General features: G+C 33.8%; 2 protein-coding genes across 4 annotated transcripts; both read left to right on the top strand.

The window, feature by feature from the left end:
- LOC147568975 (prolyl 4-hydroxylase 1) lies at positions 1–6,479 on the top strand. 3 transcript variants are annotated; one of them, XM_086655416.1, is made up of 12 exons: positions 118–398; positions 781–922; positions 964–1,045; positions 1,785–1,837; positions 3,104–3,169; positions 3,342–3,416; positions 3,768–3,842; positions 4,044–4,114; positions 4,207–4,258; positions 4,970–5,059; positions 5,498–5,590; positions 6,094–6,479. In XM_086655416.1, exons 4-12 carry the CDS (start codon positions 1,820–1,822, stop codon positions 6,199–6,201), a joined length of 648 nt encoding a protein of 215 aa, XP_086511542.1. In that variant the 5' UTR covers positions 118–398; positions 781–922; positions 964–1,045; positions 1,785–1,819; the 3' UTR covers positions 6,202–6,479. The 3 variants fall into 3 exon arrangements, with proteins under 3 accessions (XP_086511540.1, XP_086511541.1, XP_086511542.1); XM_086655414.1 differs by lacking the exon at positions 964–1,045 and having other exon boundaries at positions 1–398; positions 781–831; positions 1,779–1,837; XM_086655415.1 differs by lacking the exon at positions 964–1,045 and having other exon boundaries at positions 117–398; positions 781–828; positions 1,779–1,837.
- Positions 6,480–8,951: 2,472 nt separating this feature from the next.
- Positions 8,952–11,619, top strand: LOC147568974 (uncharacterized). The gene is made up of 4 exons (XM_086671520.1): positions 8,952–9,169; positions 9,295–9,537; positions 10,848–11,012; positions 11,099–11,619. The coding sequence occupies exons 1-4, from the start codon at positions 9,164–9,166 to the stop codon at positions 11,150–11,152; spliced, it is 468 nt and encodes a 155-aa protein (XP_086527646.1). The 5' UTR covers positions 8,952–9,163; the 3' UTR covers positions 11,153–11,619.
- The last annotated feature ends 4,254 nt before the right edge of the window (positions 11,620–15,873 follow it).

Here is a 15,873-nt window from a genome sequence, read left to right as displayed (position 1 = left end):
TTACTCTTTGTGTTGCCAAACGGTACTTTCATTAAAGTATAAAGATTGGTTGGGTCATTTATCTCAGCTCAGGCGCCTATTTAACATTTTGTTTTGGAGTATTAGTAGTGTATTATTACCTTCAGGCTAAAGCCATGGGCGTCTCTTTTCTTTTGTTGATGGTTTCTTCCGCAACTTAAAACCTTCCCTTTTTTTGACTCTTCCAGTCTTTCAAGACTCTCTCTATCTACTTCTCTCTTTCTCTCTCTAGATTTCCTTCTCTTTAACGAATTATTTCCTTCTCACTTTCCACGTAAATCTCGGACAATTTTCTTTAATCTCTTCTACTTCTTCGGTCATGGTGGGAGCCAAGATCATTTTCGGACTACTCACTTTCGTTACAGTTGGAATGATAATTGGTAACGATCTTTCTCTTTAAATCTCTTCAGTTTTTTCTTTTATTAGTTTCTAAAATTTTTAATGTAAACACATGTATTACTACTTTTAATTAGCTTGTGTCATTTATGAGGATCTTCAGTTATTAATGTTTGAAAGCAATCTAATATGTTTTTTTTAGGTTTAATTTGGGACTTAAATTTGTAGTGAGTATGAACATCTAGGTTAGGGTATTGAAGTTGATCAACATTAGTTTGTTAAAATGTTCATATGGTACTAACGAATTCTCCATGTTTTTCTGACCTAAAGTAATTATGTTATCGGCTTTAGCATATTCTCTCTCTGATTTCTTGGCTTCAAGAAATGTCAATTGATTATTTATGTTTTAATTCTTGGATTTTGTAGGTGCTTTGTTTCAGCTGGCATTTATAGAAAGATTACAAGAGAAATCTGCTGGTAGATTTCTTTACTATTCGAAAATCTTGATTGATAATAGATAGAGAGATCAGTTAACATATGCTTTTGGGCCCGTATTATAACATGCCAAGTGAGGATTTATGCCCTCTTATAACATAAACCATCTTATAGAACGACGTGCAAATATGTCGATTTTAAGGAGTTAGAGGTTTTAGAATTGTGCAATTTCTAGCAATCACGATCAACGTGTTGAGTAGATCATGTGGGAGCTTTAATGGAGGCTTAATTCAGTGACAACTTATTTCTCCAAGCAAGAATTCTCTAAAACAAACACTATTGAAAAAAAAAAATTAATTTCTTTTAAGCTGCCTTATTGGTTAGTCTGGAATAGGTATATTGGGAAATGATAACGTTCTCTCATGGACTTCCTAAATTGAAAGTAATTAGGAATTCCTAATTCTAGGTGGGTACTTGCTTGTCAAGTAATCCTATTTCCTAGACATAAGCACAAAAGGGAGGAACAGTTTCTAGGATCGAATGCGGAATAAGTGACAACAAGTAAAAGATAAACAGAAAACAGAAATAACATGGGTTAACGATCGATTGTAAAACCCAGCAAGTGAGCCATCCTTGTCGACCTCGTTCCACTTTGCCTGTTTATCTCCATAGAACAGCTATGTCATCTCCATATAGTCCCGATTTTAAATTCATGTGAAGCGATCATGTCTCCCCTTTTATAGTTGACCAACATTCGTTCTCCTCGTCCCACATGTAGAAATGTATCTCACTGAAATTTTAGAAGGAAAAATTACATTTTCCAAAACTAAGGTAATTCTGAAACTTCTAATCCTACTGAGTGTTAGCTTGATGTTGGTGGAAAAAAGATTGTTGAGAGGTTCTCGTTTTCTTTTCATAGTTGCTTTTAATGTTTCAAAGTGCTCAATGCTAGTTATAGCTGACAGATGAAATTGGTATGTATTGTATAGTTTCAGGTGTTTCTCATTGGGAAAATGACAAAGAGGCAGCAATGCTCCGAATTGGATTTGTATGTTTTTCTTTGGCATGGGTCAATGTTATGTTATGCTTTTTCTGTACTTCGACCATATGTTTCATGTTTCCTCACTTATATTCTGTATATTCTTGTAGAATTTTAGAGTTCGTAGTGTAGCACAAAACTAAGCCTGTATCTTCTCAAGAAAATCCTAAGAATAGGGCTAGCTCCAATTAAAGAGGTTTAGGAATCAATGTCCAACTAGGCACAATTCTTCTTCTTAAATGACATCACCAAGAGAACAAAAAATACACAAAGAAGTAGACAGCAAGTCTTACCATGCATACTTCATATGTTATTCCCTGGATTCTCTCCACATTATTTTCACTATAACTTTTGTCTCACACTCTCACTTTAACTAACTGAATCTGGGTTAAAAATAAAAAGACCATGCCAAATTCCCAAAACCCTACAAAACCCAAGTTATTAATTTATTATATCCTGGTGACTATCCACTTGGGTTAGGAGTTCTCAATAGTTCATATGTAACTACATCAATTGGCAATCTATTATTTCACTTTTTGGTATGTATTGATGTACAGAATTGACAGTCAACAATAGATTCATGTCGTCATATCATAGCAATTTCGGGTCTTTGTCAGATTCTTTCTTGCTGGTTTACCATTTTCTGAAATGAAATTGCATAAATTAAACCTTTAAACCTACAGAAATGACAACATTTTATCTAATCAACCCTATCTGGTGGGATGGTTACCTGTTAAGTTTGTGACCATCCAACTCATAATCAATTGATAATGAGTGAGAAGGAATAGATACTATATTTATTAACGAGAGTTCCCTTTGTCCATGTGGGTCTATTCTCATGTGTCCCCTCATGCGTGGCATCATTTTGAGCTTAAACATGTCTTTTAGGTCTATCTCGTGTGAGTCTAGCTCTTATACCATGTTAAGTCTATCAAGACAAAGTGTCCTTTAGAGGAAGTGCAATTGGGGGAGTATCTTGATGATTACAAATATAGATGGCCTAGAAATTAATTGGTGTTCGTCTATTGAATTTCAACTTTTTCTTGTTATATAGTCAGTTTTAGACTCATTCCAATCTTCCGTACTAGTGTAAGATAGGAAAATGATACGTGATACTCTATTCACAGCATCCTAAATTTTACTGTATTAAATTGTGGAATTTATAGTATTACTTAGTTTAAAATCTGATGAGTATATTCATTGTCTTGGTTTTTCTTTGTTTTATCTGGAACTTTCGTCACTTGCCTCTTTACAATATTTCTTTTGCTCATGTAGGTTAAACCTGAAATAATCAGCTGGTCACCACGAATTATTGTGCTCCATAATTTTTTGAGTACGGTGGTATGGATCTACAAGCATAATCTTAATTTAACTTTTTTCAGTTCAGATCATGAATGGAAGGATTGGTTGAAAACCATTTCTTCTTTACTAGTTAAACATGAAGTTTTACATTTTTTTTCGGGAAAGTTTTTTCTAAAAAAATGACTTGTGGTAGTACCTTTGCTGCTTGCAGGAATGTGATTATCTCAGAGCACTTGCCCGACCTCGTCTCCAGATTTCGACTGTGGTGGACAGGGCCACAGGAAAGGCATGTTGGACTTGGAATGAACATCTTGTTAACTTTTTTAATTTTGGTTTGTATTTCATAATGTGTAGTAACGTGTCTGCATTTCTCTTCCAGTCTTTCTGATTTTCTTTTGAATATCTACCATCATTGAACTTGTGGTGTTTTTCTCGTTGGCATTTGAATCCGAGTGGTGTGTATTAGGTGCATACAAAGTGTGGATAGTTACTCTGTTTGCAACATAATCTAATATTGTTACGTCTTAAAATGGATGCTCAATGGTTTCTTTTGCCAAATTGTCCGTATCTAATTATGGTAGTGATTTAACTCTTAATTTCTTAATATTATCTAATTAGTTCGTTTCATAATTCTCAGGGAGTTAAAAGTGATGTCAGAACAAGTTCGGGTATGTTTTTGAATAGTGTGGAAAGGAAGTATCCTATTATACAGGTCTGCTTTATGCTAAACTCATAACTGTTGTAGTTTCCTGAGAACCATTTTCATTTCGTCCAGAATGGCCTTCCAGGCAACCTTTTTTTTCCTTATATTCTTGTAATATGATGCACGATGCATCTAGAAGGATGGCTATGAATATAACCAAGCAGCTTGATTTAACTTTGAAATGATTATTTTCATGAATTTCGTACCCAGGCAATTGAAAAACGAATTGCTGTTTACGCCCAAGTGCCAATAGAAAATGGAGAGCTCATTCAAGTTTTGCGGTAGAGCTTCTAAAATCTCTTCTGATATATTGATTCAATATAATCTCAAAAGCTAATATGTGCCCTTATCAAGATTAGCATCAATGGTGCAGGTATGAAAAGGATCAATATTACAAGCCACATCATGACTATTTTTCGGATACTGTGAGTTCTTTTTATCTGTCTTTTATTCTAATGTCAATTGATCAGTAGAAGCAAAGGATGACATTTACTTGGTCATTGGAATAAATTATGTCTTTTTAGTTTTGCTCAAAATGTCACATCGGAGAAACTTTCTTCTCTTTAGAGAAATTGACTAGAAACTACTTGTGTTTCATATTGGAGCTCCTTTATATTAAGAAATTAAATTTCAAAATATTTCGGCCGAAATGACTGAAATATGTCCATTTCCGTGGCTACCGAAATTTCCACCGAAACCGAAAGTTAATTGCTTTCTCTTAGCAACGCCTGATCATGAAATGACCATATTTCCATTTCCATGCCTACTGAAATTTCCACCAAAATTTCATTCCTTGCTTTATATAGATAACTCCATTGAAAAAGCTCTAGAAGATACTAACACTAGCTAACAATTTTAAGTAGCAACTAGCAATCTTAGTAGTTACAGCTACTTTTATTCCTGAAGAGAGTAAAAAGTTAAGGTCTCCTAAAATACCTTCGAAAAGGCTATGACGAAAAATCTAAAGGAGAAAACTAACAAAATAGAACCGCTTAAGAAATTCACATACACAAATAAGAACATAGTTTTTCCTAATTCAGTTCTCATCAAATTTTGTACACTTCAAACTTACTTAGTCTTGCTTGATGTTCCTTTAACATTTTCTTGACTTACAAAGAGGGTTGTTGCGGTTGCAGTTTAATTTGAAGCGTGGAGGTCAGCGTGTAGCAACGATTCTTATGTATTTGAGTGACAATGTTGAGGGAGGAGAAACACACTTTCCTATGGTTAGTTTATGCATCATATTCCGTACTGCATTCCTTATTGTAATTCTTATTCTATTGATCTCTGGACTACATTTTGCTCGTACAAGCTGGCTTATAAATGTCCCAATGGCTATCAGGTCTTTTCCTACGAGAAGAATCGTTTTAGTTCGCGTTCTACCCATTTTCTTCATATTCTCCCTTTTAATAGATTTGAGTTGCATTCTGATATATAACTTCTTACTTAGATTAGATTATGAAATGAAGGCTTTATTTTTGTTACTGATGTCTGAAGACTGAACCACTTTCACACATAATCCAAAAAAACAAAAATGAGCCTTAGATTTCCAACTGTTTTCCACTTTCTACTTGTGTGTCTGCTGATTCAAACATAGATTCTTCCACTGATTTTAGAAGGGAAAAGTGACATTTCTGTGGAATTTAAATGGCACATGATTTCAGGCTGGAAGCGGAGACTGTAGCTGCGGAGGGAAAACCGTGAAAGGAATATCTGTGAAACCAATAAAAGGAGACGCAATCCTTTTTTGGAGCATGGTTTGTTCTTTCCTCCTGTTTCCATAACCAATGGTATCTTAAGCTTATTTTAAGTGTCAATGGGTTCATATTTACCTGAGAATTTCCTAGTCCAATTTCATCTTAAAACTATAATCACTTGGGACTGAGCCATAACGGTTGGAATTGGTTTCAGTTCTGGGCACTTCGATTTCTGATGGAATGTAAACTGACCGAATAAGGATAGAGATAAGACTACAGCAACTAATTTTCTTTCGGTCTTAAAGGTCGAAACGTGAACTGGAACAGATGGGAAACCAACAAAAATGCAGAACCTTGGGTAGTTTATAAGTGAAGTGTTTAATAAGTTTTAGTTCTGGGTAGTTTAACTGTTTAAGAAGTGGATGGAAACCGAGCACCTGTACTCTTTAAAAAAAAAAGAAGTTCAGGAATACAACTTTTGGATGTTTATCTTAACAATTTGGTGTTCTTGATATTGTTATTATGGTTGATGATTTGTTTTTTTTTTTTATATTTTGGTTTAGGGATTAGATGGACAATCAGACCCAAACAGCATTCATGGAGGATGTGAAGTACTGTCAGGAGAGAAATGGTCTGCCACAAAGTGGATGAGGCAGAAAGCTGCAAGTTGATCATCTTCTATTACTTAGCATCTCTATCTCTTTGCCTCTCGAGCTATCGAGCGAGCTCATATGGCAGGTGCAGACATATGGGGTTCACATTGTAATTTTGGTAGAACATTTAAAATGTACAAGGCATTCGGTTCAGTAGTTTATAAGGTAAAGTCATACCACACAACTTGTACATTGGATCATACTACGCGATTTAAGCTGATATCTTTAATCAACTCAGTCTCTCAGAAGATTGGGGATAAAATTTTCAATAAAAATAAATGGTTTTAATTACTCAAGCTCAAGGGAGTCTCTATTGTGTTAAGGCAGATATAAAACTAGGCTAACAGTAAAGAACCATATATATATTGGGAAATGCTAAAATCACAAAAGATTTTGACAAAAGAACTTACCCAGCTGATGTGGCGGTTGTGGTTTGAAAGTTTGACTAAATCTAGGCCGTTAAGAGATGAATATCACAACCGTCACATCAGCTGGGTAATCTTTTTTGTCAAAAACTTTTGTGCTTCTAGCACTTCCGATATATATTTCATACAACTAACTATTTCATTTCAAACTTAGAACCTATTTCGCAGCTATCTTCAACAAAAAAAAAGAACCTATTTCTTAGCTTCTCTCCATTAGTACAAACTAATTAACAAAACCTTCTTATGCTTATAGTGGTCATCTTGGTTGAAACAAAGGACCAAGAATTTCACCATGAGAGATGGAACACCTCTCAAAGATTAAGACATAACAAATAGTACCACTATATCAAAGAGGGCTTCACACATAGTATGCTTGTATTTTTGCAGAGGCATTGTGGTCAAGAAAAGTCAGCTTTGACAGACGTTAACTCTACTTCTTTTTATTTTTCCATTTGGTTATGTTGCCAACCCGTGTCTCTCGCTTTCCAACAGTAACGAAAGAAAATACATCATGTATACAAGAGATACATAAGGTGCAGCGACCCTTTTACATCTCTTCTGAGAACAACCGTGCTTGTGTTTCGGTGGTGGTTGTGCGCGGTCACGGCTAGCCCTTTCTCGCCTTAAGCCACAAAAATTAATCCATGTAGTACAGTCAAAAGTGAAAGTTAAAAAAAAAACATGTTTGGCAAACTAAACCTCCCAGCTATTGACAAGCATGTTGTAGGTCTAATATTTTCACTTTCATTAGCTTTAGCTTTTTTACTTTTCTTTATTTCAATCTTTCTCTTTTACTTTCTTTCTTTTCCCCAAACGAGCGTGGGTCATGGTGGACCTTCTTGCTTGTCGCCCTCGACAACTTCTGCCCAATGCACGAGACCACTAAGTACCCGTGTCAACAACATCCTCTTTTTAAACTTTTTTTCTTTAAATTTACTAATGTGACGCTTAGGGTGGGAGCCTACATAAGATCAATAGACTTATTTACGTTAATTCAAGTTAGACGTAAATCTGAATTGTTTCAACAAAAAAAAAGACATAAATTTAAATTGTTTCAACAAAAAAAAGACATAAATCTGAATTGTTTCAACAAAAAAAAGAGACATAAATGTGAATTAAATTTATCCGAATATTTTAAAATGACTATTGCAACTCAGAAAAATTATGCTAACTCCTATTATTTAGATTCAAAAAAGTTGTTTTTGGAAAAGACTGATTTGGAAGTCTAATTTATAAAATAAAAAAGGGTTATTTCCAAATAGCCCCCAACTGTATGACCGATTTCCTGTCTAGCCCCCTTATTTTATCAACAATACCTAGATGGCCTTCTTTTTGAGTTACCGTTATAACATTGTTAACCAGTCATCAACTCTCCCTCTCTCTCTCTCTCTCTTCCATCTCATCACCTCTCTCTGCCACTTCATCTTCTCGCCACCTCATCGTCTTCACCGGCGAAGGTCGCCGACCGGCCAATTTTCCGGTCGACGACCTTCAAACAATAAAAAAATGGAGTGGATTTGAGTTCTTTATATATGAATCGAATAGACACATACACCTTTTGTGTTCTTGGGACACATCCCTTCAAAAAGATGACTAATTTTGAATTTTCTGCCCCCAATTAGAGTCAACTGTTTTTCGAACAGTTCAATTTCTAGACACTTAAATCATAAAGGTCCTCGTGTATCCAACGATCTTGGCGAATCGAACGATCGTGGTGGACTCCCATCAAGATCTTAAAGGATCTAGTGCGCGTCTGTTGGATCTTAGACTTTCCGTGGGTTGAAAGCGAGAAATCCAGATCTGGACGTCACTTTGCCCAGAATTTACCCTTACCTGTCTTTTTTGCCACTTTAGTCCGTCCTTAGGTTAACTGAACTTCGTCCAAATTTTATAGTTGAATGTCTTATTTCATCCTGAATCGGATTAGAGTGATTCTTGGATCTAAATTTTAGAGCTCAACGAGATAAACACAATAACATGCTCTATTTCTGAGTTTGACGAGTTGGATCTAACTAAAATCGGCTTTGATTCCAAGACCCTATTCCGTTGCAAATTTTGGCTTGTGGTGGGCACCTAGAACAATAATATGGGCTGCCTATAACACCATAAAAAAACTAACAGTACCTGACTCTTGTTGTTTATAGGACCATGAAAAGGAGAGATATCACATTCTACAATGACTCGTAATGATCCCTTTGTATGGACATAACAAACTCTCTGAATCCCTTAGACTTGCCAGTCTTGACCTTATATGCTCTCTACTTTTGTCTTTCTTTATTTTTTTACCCTTTCCAAAACCTCAAACTTGAAAGAGTTAAAAAGACCCATACCTCAATAAAAAAAAAAATTAAAAGAGGCTCTTTTCTACTTTTTGTCACACTCTTGAAACATAGAGACTCTTTAAGTAGTGAGTGTGAGATAGAGAAGAGCCTCACTTCATTTTTCATACTTCAAAGTTCAAGCCCAACTTGTTCTATACATCTAGTGTGAGAAAGAGAGACTAAGTTTCTACTAAGTTTTGCTTTTTGGTTCCTTAATTTCCAAGTGGTCTCACAATGAATGTAAGTGAACTTGAAAACTATAGTTGTAGTTTGATCTCTCTCTCTTTGATTACCTATAGACAAAAAGATTATCTTATTTTTAAATTAATATCTCATGATAGAGCTTGATTTTTGGGTATTTTTAGGAGGAGATGATGATCAACTGGCCCAATAGTACATCTTTCCCAACATATGGTGATTGGAACTATTATTGCTATCACTATTATTACAATACTAGAAATGGTAGTGATGTTAGTGGTGAAAAACAACAAGATCTATATGTGGTTGAAAAAGACTTATATGGAGGTGATCAAGGGTACTATGAAGATCAACTGCATAAACCAACACTACTCACAACTACTAATGCTGTTATTTTTTCTCCTAGAAAGGTAATTGAACAATAACTTTTTATTTTTTTTAAATATATTGTCTGAATCTGAATTGTCTGAATCAAATGTTCCAAAATTAATTCGGATTAGCCATATTGACCAATCAGCCAAAAACAAACAGGATAAACCCGGATAATCAAATCAGGTCGAATCAAATTTAGGAAATAAAGAAGAAAACACTACATGCATTTGTCAAACTTGATGAACTTCTTATTACAAGGAGGTATATAGGGATTTATCTTCGGTTCCCCAAAACATCTCCATATAAAAATAATGGTTAATAAAAGAAGTATATGGACTTCTCTTTGTTATATTTCCAGTCTTAAAGTTTTGTTTACCAGAGTTTTATGTACACAAACGATTTTAAGTTAATTTATGTGATCAAAATCTTTTATACACTTGGTATTTACCTTTGTTTTATTGTCCCTAGATTATCTCGTATATTGAATATATTGTCTATGTGTGTCTTGTTTCATTTATAAATTGACAAATGATTAACTAATTAGAAGATATTCAAAAAGTATCGGTCGTACTAAATAATTTTAAACAAATTTTGTTTTTTCTCAGCGATTAGGTTTGCAATTAGTTGAATTCTAACATACATAGTGTTGAGTGAAATCTATTCATTAAAGTATGACATATGGGAGCAACTCTGTCCTCAATTCTATTAGTTGGAACCACATAGTTGTTATATGGGTTTTTCTAGGAAATGCTGGAACGGTATGATTTGAACTCTAGTCTCTTCCGTAGATAGACATATGTTAGCACCAAGTAAGTAGATTATTCTTCAAGGGTCAACCCTAACTCTAGATATCTACTAGCAACAAACCAATCACCAACTGTTCTTGACCTTAGTTGTCTAATCATATGGCACTTTTCTTTCTCGTTTTCTTTTGGGTTTTCTTGACTGTTAGTTATGGCTTCTCATGATAACAGAGAATTAGTTAAATTTTGGTTGATACTAAGCTTGATTATTACTTGAGTGTTATTTACATATTAACTCTAACCCTAGCTTGTTTCCATCTATACTCATTGACCTTAGATGTATGGGTCACCTGGCATTGGTCTTTTCACTTTTTCTCTTTTCCCTTTATCACCTTCTTTTTTCATTTTCATACTTTTCTTTGAACATTGTAATCACTGACCTCTATCCAAACTTGGAAAAGTTATAACCTAATGACTATTGATGATATTTTGATGTCTAATACAATTGATTTTACTCGATTGCTTTTCATTTAAACAGTAAACAAATAACAATTGTGTCGGTGATAGTATGCTAGTATCACTAATAATCAATGATAATTGTTCAGACAAAAAGGAAAGGAGAAAAATATGAATTTTACGTAGAAGAAGAGAAGGAGCACGAGAAAGATTGGGCCTATGACCCAAAAGAATCACCACCAAAAATCAGAACACAAAGAGTTGTAGTTGATGAAGATCTATATAAAATACCAAGCAACAAATCTTACATCAAGGTTATTCTCTTTTCTATTCTCCCCCAATACCAAATTCATAATTAATTTAGGGTTAACTCTAATTAGTAATTGTTTAACATTGACAGGTGAAAGTGTTGAGCTTTATTTCAAGTTGCTTTAGGCCCAGTTGTGTCCTCTGAATTTGAAAATGGGTTTGTACTGGATTGATTTTTATGTATATATACAAGAAGGAATGGTAGGTGAAATTCTGAAGAAATATCAAACAACTCGTCAATATAGTCTACTAGTTCAACATGTCACTATTTTAAAAGTTGGTCAAAATCTGGGTCGTTCACGTTGAACGGTCATTCAAAATAGACATGCCAGACTTAAACATGTCTAATTAGTGTACTAAATTGATGAGTTGTGTACTTTTTACTTGTTGCTAGTTGAGTGAATCACTTGAAAATTTGTTTCTTTCTACCATTATGTGTAAAATTTAAGTATGGCTTTTGTATTCGATGTTTCGCCCTTGTTATTAGTATGAAAAGGAAGTAATTGATGAGATTGGAGAACTAGACTTGGCTTCATATCTTATGATTTTTCTAAAATCATTATGAAAAATCGAACCGTTTTAGTCTAACAATGAAGTATGTGTTTACTATGATTGATTTATGTTTTGCCAAGGCAAGTTCTACAGGGGCCTTCCATAAGTGTTATAGGCGTCTCCTTCTTTCACAAACTACTTCACAAATTTGTCTTGAGAGAGGCGTCTATAACACTTATCGGGTGCCTTTAAAACTACCCTTTTTTATGAGAGACGGATAAAAGTAGATTCTTTTCTGTTTAATATTTTCTTATATGAAAGTCATCATTCCAGGTGAAAACAAAGTTTTTCTCTTAGATGTAGTAGTGCTTTAACTTTATTTCAGAGATGAACATCTAAAGCATAACCCCATAAATTTTAGGAAAATTTCTGAAATAGAGTTTTAATATTTATTTTTTGGAACTTAAATGTGAATGTGGTTTGATACAGAAGTATGAATGTTTAGGGCATTAAAATTTACAAAACTAGTATTCGGGACATTTAACCATTGTGATTAGAATTTTTAGGTTTATAGTCCAAAAAACGGGTCCTAATAGTAGATATAATCCTCTCTAATCCTATAAAGGGTTTTAAAACCAAAAAAATAACATAAATGGATATCTAGTCCATCTGGTCTCATCTAGAGAGAAAACACAAATCTCTAGAATAAATATTATTTCATAATCCCTAATCTAACATTTCCATATTTTATAACTAATTTATCTTCGAAATCTATGCATATCTTTTTCCATATTTATCTCACATATTTCTCTCCAATCATGTTTCTATTCAAAGTAAGGATATCTTCATTATTATCTCCCATATTTCTCTCCAATCATGTTTCTATTCAAAGTAAGGATATCTTCATTATTTTCAGTAACGGAAACTCTTTATTTGATTTCTCTAAAACCGATTTAGTTGACAAACCTCCATTAAACTCAGAAAATCTTTTTCTTCTACATTATATTGCTGTCCAAATTCATCATTTATCAGGTTTAATACTTTCGAAATCTTTATAAACACCATTGTTAATATCTAATATTTCTTCTTATAACTAAAACCCTAATTATTTCGCTCTATTATAAAACGTATCAGATTTATTATACATATCTATAAGATATGTTTACTAATTCATTAACTTCGAATGTATGATGTTTATTTTCTCTCTCTAAAATTTTCATAACTGTTTAAGATCTTTATGTTTATTCCTTATTCAATGATTTATAACTAAAACCCTAAAATTTTCATAACTGTTTAAGATCTTTATGTTTATTCCTTATTCAATGATTCCTTCAAAGTTAGTATGTTATGTTTGCATCCAGTGATAATATCATATTTCTTTAGATCTATGTTTAATTTTCAGTTGTTTCTGATATTTCGTGAGATCAGATTATCAATCATCAATCGAATGTTTGATGTTTATTTTCTTTCTCTCTCTTAAAATTTCATTTATGTTTTTGATCTTGATGTTTAATCTTTCAACTCGAGTTTGACATTATTGCAATCAATCATCATAGCAGATATCTTTAGATTTGTAGTTTAAGCTTAATGATATTCTCATTTTTTTTGTTCAGATCTGGTTTTCAATCCGTACGGATTTATGAAACATTTGTACTTTCGTACGGTTACTCATAACAGAATTTACAGTACATGTACTGTATCGTAAATTACCACAATTTATAGTAAATTATGAGTAATTTATAGAACATTACCCGTGCTTTAACACCAAAACAATACTCATTTCATTAGTAGAAATACTTCGCTTTACTATCAAATCTCGTGTACTTTGCAATAAAGTATATATAATTTACGTATATCTTCATGTTCTTACCATTATGTATACAATTTATGTATAAGTGCACATAACTTATGTATTATTTATTTACCATTACGTGTACTTTTCACCCAAAACAGTAGCCTTGATAAGTTTACCAAACTACTCAAAACCTTCAAATGTTGTCAAACTTTGACAAACATTATATATAATTTACGAAACTGTACATATAGTTTATAATACAATATATGATTTTTTTTTCTTTAATGTATGTGTATTTATGTGTGTAGATTTGATATACCAGATGAAATTTCAAAGAGAATCATCAAATCAAAGTGAGTCAACGAAACTAATGGAAAGTGCATGGATGGGCACCATTTTTGAACCAAAGAAGATTTTGTACTTTTTTTTTTGTAACAGAATGTAAAGGATGTGTAATGTAAAAAAAAATTATGTGTCATGTAAAAGAAATTATGTGTAATTTATTGAACAAGACCCACATAATTTACGTATTTGTTTCCTCGTCATAAACAATACATAATTTACGTATTTGTTTCATAATTTTTATTCTATGTGTATTTATGTATGAGTAAAAACGAAAACATATGTTGCTTTAATGTTCCCAGAAAAATATACTATTTCCAAAACTGAAAGTTAAGTGAGAGAAAGTGATATATATGTTTTGTATATTAACCCTCAAATCACGTAAATTGATCCTAGAAAATATACTATTTCCAAATCTGAAAGTTAAGTGAGAGAAAATTGATTTGAATCGAAAAAAATTTACATAGGAAGAGAGAGAAAATTGATTTGGTTACGATTTTTGTTTTGAATTGATTTGGAAATAGATTTGCTTTCCAAAACGGTTAGAAGATAGAGAAAAATCAATTTCGGATTTATAGTTAGTTGCTTTAAATCCCCTAAATCACGCCCACATTAGAAACATTCCAAATTCACCCTACAAAATTAAAAATCCCGTGATTTTTGTAGGAGGGACATGGACGGTAGTTCTCTCATAAAGAATGGGTTATTATGTCCATAATGTAAAAGGACTAAATATCCATGTTTTGGGAAGATTGGATCAAAAACCTTTTTTGAATATTATTTTGGTCTATATACCCACGGACCCTTGTGATTAATATAATCGGAAACTGTAAATGAGGTCAAGATGCCCTAATGAGGGTTGATCATTCTATATATATAGATAAAGTTACAAAGATAGAAAAGGGCAAAACTACCCTTGAGAAAAGAGTAAAATACATAACATGAGAATACACTTATACCCCCCCTCAAGCTGAACGAGGGGAACCAAGAGAAAGCTTGGATATCAAAAAACGAAACCTAAGAGTAGCAAGACTCTTTGTGAAGACATCCGCAATATTGTCATCTCCTGGGACATAGTGAACCTTTAGACATCTATTATTGACTTGTTCACGCACAAAATGGAAGTCAATAGCCGCGTGTTTGGCGCGAGAATGGAGGACTGGATTGACTGCCAAGTAGGTGGCACTTATGTTGTCACAGAAAATAATAGGAGGTGCCTCTATCTGAAATCCCAATTCAACTAACAAATTTTGAAGCCATGTAACCTCAGCCGTTGAATGGGTGACAACTCGATACTCTGCCTCGGTGGATGAGCGGGATACCGTCGGTTGAGTCTTTGATGTCCAGATGATGACATTTGGACCCAGTAGGACACACAATGCTGAAGTGGACCGTCTATCATCTGGAGAGCCTGCCCAGTCAGCATCTGAGTAAGCTCTAATCTTCAACGAAGATGATCTTCTGATGGTGAGACCATCGGTGATAGTACCTTTGAGGTAGCGGAGAATCCTCTTGGCCGCCGTGAAGTGAATATCCGATGGAGCTGTCATGAACTTGGAAACTTGATTTACAGCATAAGTGATGTCAGGTCGAGTGAGATTGAGATACTGTAATCCACCAACAAGACTTCGATATATTTGAGGATCCAAAATAGGTTTTCCATCAAGAACATAGAGTTTCGAACCAGATCTCGTTGGAGTAGGAGATGGTTTCGAATTGAGCAGACCAAAACGATTAAGTAAATCTACAATATATTTCCGTTGAGTGATCAAGATGGAGTCTTGATTTCTAATAACTTCCATACCCAAAAAATAAGACAGATTGCCCAAACCAGTGAGAGAAAATTGAGTATGAAGATGGGAAATTAATTTACTTACCTCTGTACTTAATGAACCAGTAACTAAAATATCATCGACGTAAAGCATAAACACCAAAAAACTTGTTGAATTTCGTCTACTGTACATTGATGAGTCAGAGATGGATTGGTGAAACCCTAATCGAAATAGAGAGTCTGTAAATTTTTGATGCCACACCCTAGGGGCTTGTTTCAAGCCATAGATGGCCTTGTGTAATTTACATACATGATTCGGAAGATTAGGATGCTCAAAACCTTGAGGTTGTCGCATGAAAACCTCTTCTGATAAATCACCATTCAAGAAGGCATTTTTGACATCTAACTGCCGAACCGACTAATCATTATTGACTGCAATAGAAATAATCGTTATAATGGTGGCCGG

The sequence above is a fragment of the Eschscholzia californica genome, unplaced genomic scaffold, assembly GCF_041429995.1.
Source record: "Eschscholzia californica isolate CP2 unplaced genomic scaffold, dmEscCali1.0.p SCAF_1, whole genome shotgun sequence".
In the NCBI taxonomy this organism is placed as follows: Eukaryota; Viridiplantae; Streptophyta; class Magnoliopsida; order Ranunculales; family Papaveraceae; genus Eschscholzia; species Eschscholzia californica.
The sequence above is the reverse complement of the archived record's forward strand: the minus strand, read 5'-3'. Positions and strand labels throughout refer to the sequence as shown.

Bases quoted from the DNA above. Each gene is read 5' to 3' on its own strand.
- LOC147568975 (XM_086655414.1), top strand. From the start codon at position 338: ATGGTGGGAGCCAAGATCATTTTCGGACTACTCACTTTCGTTACAGTT. The intron at 399-780 runs GTAACGATCTTT...TGGATTTTGTAG, and splicing joins TACAGTTGGAATGATAATTG to GTGCTTTGTTTCAGCTGGCA. The intron at 4,115-4,206 runs GTAGAGCTTCTA...TCAATGGTGCAG, and splicing joins GAGCTCATTCAAGTTTTGCG to GTATGAAAAGGATCAATATT.
- LOC147568974 (XM_086671520.1), top strand. The intron at 9,538-10,847 runs GTAATTGAACAA...ATAATTGTTCAG, and splicing joins TTATTTTTTCTCCTAGAAAG to ACAAAAAGGAAAGGAGAAAA. The intron at 11,013-11,098 runs GTTATTCTCTTT...TAACATTGACAG, and splicing joins GCAACAAATCTTACATCAAG to GTGAAAGTGTTGAGCTTTAT.